The following is a 9,038-nucleotide window of genomic DNA, read 5'->3' on the forward strand; positions in this document are numbered from 1 at the left end:
CTGGCCCATTGCTCTGACCAGGAGGCACGCTTCTGGGAGTGTGGTGCCCTTGTGTATCTTCTCTCCCCTGGCACTAGAGGTGGGACGTGAATCTCCGGGGGGGCTCGGCTCGATCTGGGAGGGTTTTAAAAATCAGGGGAGGGAGATACTAAATTCAAGCATGGAGGGGGTGCAGGGAAGGGCATTTAAAGGGCTTTGAGCTCGGGTGATGGAGGCTGCAGGCTGGCTGCAGGCATGGGGCTGGCTGCCACCAGATCTCAGGGAGGCCAGGCGTTTGCGGGGGTAACACAGGCCGGCCTGGCTAAAACCTCCTGACTGGCACTAGAGTGGGCAAAAGCCCAACCTAGCTCCAGCCCGAGCAGGAGCCAGCTGGGGGGCTGGGAGGGGGGCTTCCCCCAGGGCAGCTGATTCCATCGTTGTTCTCTAGGGGGATCTTGCCCCCCCCCATGGGTGCTCCCTGAAGGGGCTGCCCCCCCCGACCCCCTACTGCGACGCGGGGCCGCTGGTTCAGGCCATTTGTAGAACGATAGTAAAAGTTTCTATTAATACCCAGTCCCGCTCGCCAGCAGCGGCAGCCCCAGCCCGGGCGCTGAGAAAGGGATTCCCTCTGACGTCCTCTGCTAGGATACCAAACAAACACAGCAAAGACAAGCCCATATATGGCTAAGTGCGTCACAGGAACTCCCGCTGAGCGGGACTAGGGATCCCCTCCCCTTTGGACCCCTAAAATCGCCCCTTTCCCCGGGGGGCAGCGGGGCGCCCGGCTCAGGGGGACCCCAGGCAGGCCAGGGTAAGCGACAGGCTGAGTTTGGGGCCCCACGGTGGCTCCTGTGCCCGGTTTTGGGGGCGTGGAGACGTCAGGAGGGGGCCGGCCCCTCTGGTATAAATAGGGAGAGGCTTAGAGCGCGCTTCATTCATAAGTTGCGAGAGGAGCCGGAGCTTCAGCGTCTCTGCCTAGTGGGGAGACGTTGCCACCCGCACGGGACAGGGCTCCAGGGGACCCCAGCGACCCGCCCCACACCCCCCGCTTTGTGGGGCTTGGGCCTGCGAAGACGCCGCATCGCCTCTGGATTGTGCTACTTCAGAGGGGCTGCTGGATTATTTCGGGGGGTCGGTGTTGAAGTTACCCCACTAGCTACGAAGGGGCTTTGGACCCCCCCTTCTTCCCCGCGGATGTGGCTTTGAGGGGAGCAGACGCGTGGAGCAGGAGGCTCGGAAGCCGGGAGTCTCCCCACCCCACCAGCGCAGCTTCCAAGGCCGGAGCCCGGCAGGGAGCTGAAGGGGGGCTGCTGAGCCGCGGAGCTTATGTCCCCGATGCTGCTTTGCCGGTGAAGGAGGAAGAGGGGGAACCGCCGGGCCCCGCTGCCCTGCCGGCGCGGAGCGGCTCGCACCCCGCGCCTGCCGGGCTCTGCCGCTCGCAAACGGGACTTGGCAGCCACTTTGCTTCCAGTCTAATCGGCTCCCCCTGACCCGGGGTCGCAGCCTCCCCTGCACCAGCCTTGGCTTCCAGGCGCCCCCAGCGTGGCCACAGGCTTCCCCCTGTGCCCAGGGAGATGTATCAGGGCTTCCCCGGAGACTACGACTCCACCTCCCGGTGCAGCTCGTCCCCTTCGGCCGAGTCCCAGTACCTGTCCTCGGTGGATTCCTTCGGGAGCCCCACGGGCGCCGCCGCCTCGCAGGTAAGGGAGCAGGGGTGCCAAGGGGGAGCCTCTTGGGCAGATGGTGTGGGGTGTTGTGGGATGACTGCCACGGTGCCCGGTGACATGGTACCCAGCGATTGCGGGGGAGGTGTACCGGGAGGTCCGGGTGAGCGATAATGCTGGTGGGGTGTGGGGGGGGGGGGCGATGGGGCCCAGGGACGTAGGGTACATGGTGCCCAGAGATTCAGGGGGCGATGGTACTTGAGGGGCGATGACCATGGCCCCCGGGTGGCCCAGGAATGCAGGGGGCGATGGTACCGGGGGGGGGTTGCCAATGGAGTCTAGGGATGCAGAGGGCGCTGTACGGGGCGGGTGAAGACCCCACGGTACCAGTCCTGGGGGAGGGGCAGGTATGCAGGGGGCGATGGGGCCCAGTTAGGCTAGTGGCGATGATACTTCGGGGGTGGGGTGGAGGAGCCATGGTAGCCGGGAGACGCAGGGATGTGTGGGGCATGGGACCCAGGGATGCACGGGGAGATGGGGCCTAGTGATTGGGGGGGGGGGTGTAGAAGCCATGGTAGCCGGGAGACCCAGGGATGTGTGGGGCATGGGACCCAGGGATGCACGGGGAGATGGGGCCTAGTGATTGGGGGGGGGGTGTAGAAGCCATGGTAGCCGGGGGACCCAGGGATGTGGGGGGCATGGTACTCGGGGGGCGTGGAGGGAGCGATGATACTGGGGGGAGTGGAGCAGCCATGGGACCCGGGGTGCCCAGGGATGCGGGGTACCTGTCCCGGGGAAGCCCTGTCCCCTCTCCAGTCCGCATTCCGAACTCCCCCGCGTTGCGCGCCTGGCCTGGGGGGGGGAGGTGGAACGTGGGGAGAGGGGGGCGGGGTTGTGCGTAACGTGTGACGCGCTGGAACCCTCCGCGCTGACGTGAGGCACGCACGGCGCTTTCCTCCGCCCCCTCTGGCGCGCGGGTTATTTTGGAACGCGGCGTCCGCCCCCGTTGCTAAGGGGCGGGTGGGGGAGCCGAGCCCGCTGATTGGCCTGGCAGGCCACGCCCCCTCGTGGGGCGGAGGGAAGGGGGAAAGCGTGCGGGGAATGGAAGCGGAGCAGGAGCTGCCCCCCCCCGTACAGCCCATAATAGTCCCTACAGCCGAACCGGGGGGGGGGCGGCGCCCAGGTGCCCCAGGGGAGAGGCTGACCCCCCCCGTGTGTGTTGGGGGGGGCAGGTGCTGCCTGGTGATCCGGGGGAGCCGCAGGCTTCACCCCTTTTTTGTTGCGGGGGGGGTCAGTGATGCCCCCAAGCTGTGGTGACCAGAATGCCTGGCAAGCAATGGAGTGCCCCCCATGCCCCCTCTCGGAGCTCCCCCCCAAAGGACGGGGGTTATGGGCGCAAGGGGCTCCCTGGCCAGGCCCCTCTGCCCCTGCTCTGGTGTCAGTGACCCCACCGGGCATGGGGCAGAGCCGTCAGCTGGGGCAGCCCCTTTCCCGAAGGACGGGGGGTGGGGGGGGGAGAGCTCACCACCCTGGTCAGTGCACCCCGAGCACCAGGAAGCCTGCAGTGGGGCTGGGGCAGGGGGGCAGCTGGTAAGGTCATGTGCCCTGTCAGAAGGGAGCTGGCTGGAAAACTCGCAGCCTGGGGGCGCGGGTCATGTCTTGAAGCGTTCCCCGTCCCACTCACAGAGTCAATGGGCTCGCCTTGCCCACTGCGTGGATCGCTGGGTTATTGTGAGGGCTCAGGTTGGCGGGGGGCGGGAGTCCCACCAGCAGATCCCCAAAGATGCGCCCAGCAGAGACGGGAGTGTTATTTTTAGGCTTGTGCTGACCCTGGCGCCCCGAGGCCTGAAAAAGACCAAAGCACGGGACTGCAGATAAAGGTCTGTTCTGCTCCAAAAAAGCGCAGCCCCTGCGGCTTCCTAGGACCTGTCTGTGAGATTCGCACAAAGCCCCTCTTCCGAGACAAGGGAGGGGAGCTAACGAGCCGAATTATAGTCGGCTCTGCCGGAGCCTGACCTGCCTTCTCTGCAGAGCCATTTATAGCTGGGCCCTTTGGTCTGGGGTGCCCTGGGGTCTACAATAAACTAATTCAGGGGCCAGGGCTACTTGTGTAGGACAGGGGTCCTCTCCTAGTGGTTGGGGGCTGGTGAGTGGGGCGCAGAGCCATTTGCTTCTAGCTTGGTAGCTGAGTACCTGATCCAAGGTGCCAGCATGGAATGGGTTGGGTGGCTCTCATCCCAGTTCCTTCTGCCCAGGTGCTCACATTACACTGCCCCACAACTGTTGCTAACTGTTCTCTGCACACACCCCCGCGCGTGCCCCCCCTCCCCCCCCAGTCACAGTGATTGAATTTGGCACACCCCTGGGGCAGGGCAGGGGGATGTCTGTACAGTGCAGCATTTAGGCAATACATGCAAGTCTCGAGGGCTGGCAATTCAACTTTCACCAGCAGCCACCATGAGGGCAGAGGAACGTGAAACCGGCTGCCCGGCTTTGGTCTCCGTGTCAGGCCTGACCATGTGTTGTGGCAAGCGCTGGCTGGCAGTCGGGCCTGTATGTGGGCTAGGGTGCACCTTCCCCCTGCATCGTCTGTTGCTTTCCCTGCTGGGCCATGGCCAGGGGGGCCTGTGGATTAGTGGGGGGGACTCTGAGAGGCTGGCAATAGTGGGCACTGGCTGCTACAGGCTGGGATTGGGGGAGCCGTGTTTCTGCCATGCTTTTGCCCAGCTCCTGACCACATTCTGTGTCCTTGTGTTTCAGGAGTGCAGTGGCCTCGGGGAGATGCCCGGATCCTTTGTGCCCACAGTCACCGCCATAACAACTAGCCAGGACCTGCAGTGGTTGGTGCAGCCCACTCTGATCTCTTCCATGGCCCAGTCGCAGCCTCAGGGCCAACAGATGTCTCACCAGCAGCAGCCACCGCCGCCTGCAGTGGACCCCTATGACCTGCCCGGGACCAGCTATTCCACCCCAGGGATGGGCGCCTACAGCGCTGGCCCCTCAACAGCCGAAGCAGCCGCCCCATTGTCCCGCTCGGCTCGGGCTCGGCCCCGGAGGACACGGGAGGAAACGGTGAGCTGGGCGGACTTGGGGGACATTCTTCTTCTGTCGCACTTCCTCTGGGGCATCAGCAATGAGGTTACTAACTCCATCACTTACCCCCCTCACTGTGCCCCCTGCCCATTGGGTGCCTCCTGTAGGTGGGGAACCTGGCATCTGAGAGCCCAGTCAGTGGGAACCGCACCCAGCAACGTAGGGCACCCACGCCACCAGCTTGGCTCCTTGGCTTGCATGGCAGGGCTGAGTGGGCAAGGGGGAGGGCCTGCCAGTCCCCAATGCGAGATGCCTGGGAGCTGCACCGGGCAGCATGGTGTGGCTGGGAGTCTGGCTCAGCTGTGCCCCCAAGGTGGGGAGGAGCCATCGGACTCCTTCCCCAGCTGGCTTAACCCAGTGATTCCTCCTGCTCTGATGCAGGCTGCAGGGCCTTGGCAAATGGGGAATGGATACAGAGTCTACAGTCCCCAGTCTGCTGGGAATGAGAGCTGGTCTCAGCCTGGCGGCTGCCTAGTACCTGAGCACTTGGTGCGGTTCCTAGCCAGATGGGTATCCCCATGGTGGGTGGGGAAGGGAGGGGGATCAGGATAGAGGCCACAGACTGCAATGGCGCGTAGGCAGAACTCCCCATAACACATGGGGCTGAGGGAGGCCCTGAACACTGAAGGGTGGGGCTGTGCTGCATGAGAGGGAGGTGGGGAGGGCCCAGGGCCAGAGCCCCTGGCTGACCAGCCCCCTTGCCTCTTGCAGCTGACGCCGGAGGAGGAGGAGAAGCGACGCGTCCGCAGGGAGAGGAACAAGCTGGCAGCGGCCAAGTGCCGGAACCGGCGCCGGGAGCTGACAGACCGACTCCAGGCGGTGAGTGCTCACAGGGCCCCTTCCCCTGGCTCCCTGAACCCGAGGCCGTGGCTCTGATGCCACACACAGCAAGGTGCCTGGTGGAGCTCGCGGTGAGCTGGCTCCCTGTTCTGGTGCCATAGCTGTCTGGATGCAAGAGTGGCAGCTTGGGCTGAGCACCTGGGCAGGGTGTTTCTGGGGAAAGTGGGCATCTCCCCGGGCCCTTTGCTCTGGGGGGGAGACAGTCTGGTGGGGGTGGGGCACAGTCTAGGCCTGCCACCTCCAAGCTGCAAAAAGCAGGATGACCCTGAGCCTGGCCCTATACACTGGGCACCATTCTAGGTTCCCCAGGGCACCTGCCCCCCAAAAGGGATGGTGCTGGGGAAAGCCGGGTGCATGGCAGCCTTGGCTCCGTCTCCCCGATAAAAGCAGAACAGCCCCTTGAAGTGGAAGGCGCGGCACTGGCTGTGCTGGGCGCATCCTGCTGCTGCTTGTGCACCTGGTGTATCTCTTGTTTGCCAGCCCCAGGGAGGGGAGCTTTGCCGGGGGCAATAGTGTGGTTTTGGGGGTGGGGGAGGTGGGGTTCCTGAGGCTGGAATTGATGCTTTGCTACTGTAGACCCAGCAATGTGCTCTGCAGCCTGGGGGTTGGTCGTGAGGGGGTGGCTTGGGGCATTGGGGTGCTGGGGGTTGGTCGTGAGGGGGTGGCTTGGGGCATCGGGGTGCTAGGGGCCATAGCAAATGGGAGCTGACCCCCCAGGGAGAAGGCTGTGTATGTAGAGCAGACTCCCAGGCTGGCATAGCTTGGGGCCCGTAGTCCTGTTCTTCCTGGCCCTGCTGACCCTGGCTCCCCCTCCCCTCCAGGAGACAGACCAGCTGGAGGAAGAGAAGGCAGGGCTGGAGTCCGAGATCGCGGAGCTGCAGAAGGAAAAAGAGCGCCTGGAATTTGTCCTCGTAGCTCACAAACCGGGCTGCAAAATCCCTTACGAGGACATGCCTGAGCTGGGCGGCCAGCCCGGCCCGTCGGCTGAGGTGAGCTCTTTGGGGATGCCTGTTAAGGACGACCCGTTCGGGCCAGCTGCCTACCCATCTGTGCCCCTCCAGTACCAGCAAAGCCTGGGCGTGCCAGCACCGGGCGCACCGGGCCCAGCGGAGGTAGCGTTTTCTAGTTCTTACTTTACACATGGTGAGCCGCTGAGCGACCCGTACCCTGTTAACCCTTCATATACATCTTCGTTTGTGTTCACCTACCCAGAGGGATCTACCTGCGGAGCCACACACCAGCGGAACAGCAGCAGCGACCAGTCCTCGGACTCCTTGAATTCTCCCTCGCTACTCGCTTTGTGAAATATTAACCACACAAAGCCAATCAAACCCGCACATGCAAACGGGGTGTGTGTGGGACACGCTGCAAACTGACAGCCCCCCAAACCTGCAGCCGCACTGCCCGGGGCGTGCCATTAGTGAACTGAGGGGACGGCGTGGGGGACCCCTCCCCACCCCCTCCCTTGCTGATACTTTGGGGGACTTTGTTTTAATCTGGCTGGAGGAGCAGGAAGCTTTGGCACCGCCGGGATGGATTGCGGAGCTGGGGCCGGCTCATGGGGGGGGCTGAGCATTGTCTGTCTGTGCTAGTTTGGCGGGGCTGGGGGCAGCAGATTGTGTGGCATCCCCTCCCCCCACCTACTGTGAGCAGCTGACCCAGGGACAGAGCTTGTGGGGAGCAGGCTGGGCTGGGGGTTGGTTCCCCCCGTCCCTCATTGGGCCGCACTGGCCTGTTGCCCTGCATTGACTCACTTCCAAAATACCCACCCACTCTGTCTTGTGGCTCCTTGCTGCCTGGGCAGGCCCTGCCCTGCCAATCCCCCTGCAGGAGGGTGGCTCAGGTTGGGCTGGGGGCAGCTGTGGAGCACTGAGGCAGGGGCCCATGTCCCCAGCTGCCTCCACTCTTGCTCTGAGGAGCTCCCTGCGGGGCTGAGCCAGAGCCCCATGGCCTAGGTTGGGCAGGAGCTTGGCTTGGATGCCCTGGGTGCTGCCTTCTGGCTGTCTGAGCCTCTCTGCCCTTGCTTGGCTTTCCTGGTGGGGGAGCTGGCGAGCATGGCAGCAATGCCAGGAGGTGGCCTTGTGCCCATCCGTCCCTCTGAGATACTGTGAACGGCCCCAGCCCCTGTACAGCCCCTGCTTTCGCTGCTGTTGTGAGCACATGGTGTGCGTCTCCCGTCTTCTTCCCCCCCCCCCCCAGGCTGCAGCACCTCTGGCCCATCAGGGGCTGAGCCCTCCCTTCCGGTGGCTTTTACCCCCATTGTTATACCCTCTGGGGGGCTCTTTGCTGCCATCATGACATCCCCCATGGGAACCCCATATTCCATTGACCCCCCCTCCCCCACAAGCCTCCAACAGCATCGGCCTGATGATGCCATGGGAAAGAGGCCAGGTGCCCCTGCACCCCACTGCAGGCCCTGTGGGGCTGAGACCTTACACAGGCTGTAGAGCCCATCCCTGCTGGCAGCTTTAAGCCCTGGGAGGCAACTCCAGGAGGTGGGGTCCCTCCTGCTCCTCAGGGTCTGTGCCCGGCCTGCCTCAGCCTCTCCTGCTGGGGGAAGACTGGCATTTCTGCCTCTCCCCCCAGGGCTGAACCGGGAATCTCCCTGGGCCCGCCGTCCCCTGTAGCTAGTGCCCATGCGTACGTAGACCTGCCGCCGCTTTGGGCCGTGCCGTCCACCCCGTCGTCGCCAGCGCGTTGAGCGGGAGAGCCGTGTTGCTTCTATCGCCGGGGCCTGCCCCGTGCCAGCCGCCGTGTGCGATGTTCCGTGCCCTCGTGACCAAGCTTTGACCGTGTTTAACTTTGTTCTGAGCGCTGGAGTGGGGTTTCTGCGGCGTTTAGCATCTCGAACAGCGCTGGGGGATGGGGAGTTTTGGTTTTTTAATTATTAGTTTCCTGTGCTGTATTTTGTGACTTGTGTTTATTGGGCGGCTGGGGGGGTCCTGCGGCAATGCCCAGCGTCCCTCCCAGCCCGCGCTGACTCGTCTGCAAAGTGGCCAATAAAAACAGCTTTGAACATGCTCCGCTTTTATTCACGCGGGTCTGTTTGTCCAGCAAGGCCCGATGCAGGTCGTGTCACCCCAGTGTCTGCTTGGCTTGCTCCTCCCCTCTGTGCCTTTCACCCGTGGGGCAGGGGACCTTGCCCTGAGAGCCCCAGCCATGGTTTCCGGGGTGACAGATGGTAGCGGTTCCCCTATGGGAGGGGGAAAGAGAGCACCTGCCCCTTCTCTCGGGGGTCACAGGCTTCCTCTGAGCTTTGATCCTCCCCCTTGCTGCTAACACACACCTTCCCCCCCCCATGCCCGTGCTGGCAGGGGGCACAAGGTGGTGCTGGGGCCAGCTTCCTGCATGGGCAGGGAGAGTATCCCAAAGCCTGAGTTCAGGTAGGGGGGACGCCCCCAGCAGTGGTGTAGCCTGGGAAGTTGAGCCCCTCAGCAGGGCCTGGGGTTGCACCCCTGTGCC

General features: G+C 64.0%; 1 protein-coding gene across 4 annotated transcripts; it reads left to right on the forward strand.

The window, feature by feature from the left end:
- Nucleotides 1-392: 392 nt before the first annotated feature.
- On the forward strand, nucleotides 393-8,596 carry FOSB (FosB proto-oncogene, AP-1 transcription factor subunit). Of its 4 annotated transcripts, none has more exons than XM_073321641.2 (5): nucleotides 393-1,679; nucleotides 4,404-4,781; nucleotides 5,448-5,555; nucleotides 6,398-6,565; nucleotides 6,789-8,596. In XM_073321641.2, exons 1-5 carry the CDS (start codon nucleotides 1,554-1,556, stop codon nucleotides 6,852-6,854), a joined length of 846 nt encoding a protein of 281 aa, XP_073177742.2. In that variant the 5' UTR covers nucleotides 393-1,553; the 3' UTR covers nucleotides 6,855-8,596. The 4 variants fall into 4 exon arrangements, with proteins under 4 accessions (XP_073177742.2, XP_073177741.2, XP_073177739.2 ...); XM_073321640.2 differs by having other exon boundaries at nucleotides 400-1,679; nucleotides 6,398-6,688; XM_073321638.2 differs by having other exon boundaries at nucleotides 402-1,679; nucleotides 6,398-8,596.
- Nucleotides 8,597-9,038: the final 442 nt, after the last annotated feature.

This window comes from Lepidochelys kempii, chromosome 23 (assembly GCF_965140285.1).
Source record: "Lepidochelys kempii isolate rLepKem1 chromosome 23, rLepKem1.hap1, whole genome shotgun sequence".
Taxonomy (NCBI): domain Eukaryota; kingdom Metazoa; phylum Chordata; order Testudines; family Cheloniidae; genus Lepidochelys; species Lepidochelys kempii.

Excerpts from the sequence above, each read along its gene's own strand:
- FOSB (XM_073321638.2), top strand. The coding sequence starts at position 1,554 with ATGTATCAGGGCTTCCCCGGAGACTACGACTCCACCTCCCGGTGCAGC. Across the intron at positions 1,680-4,403 it reads CGGGCGCCGCCGCCTCGCAG|GAGTGCAGTGGCCTCGGGGA; the intron begins GTAAGGGAGCAG and ends CTTGTGTTTCAG. Across the intron at positions 5,556-6,397 it reads TGACAGACCGACTCCAGGCG|GAGACAGACCAGCTGGAGGA; the intron begins GTGAGTGCTCAC and ends CCTCCCCTCCAG.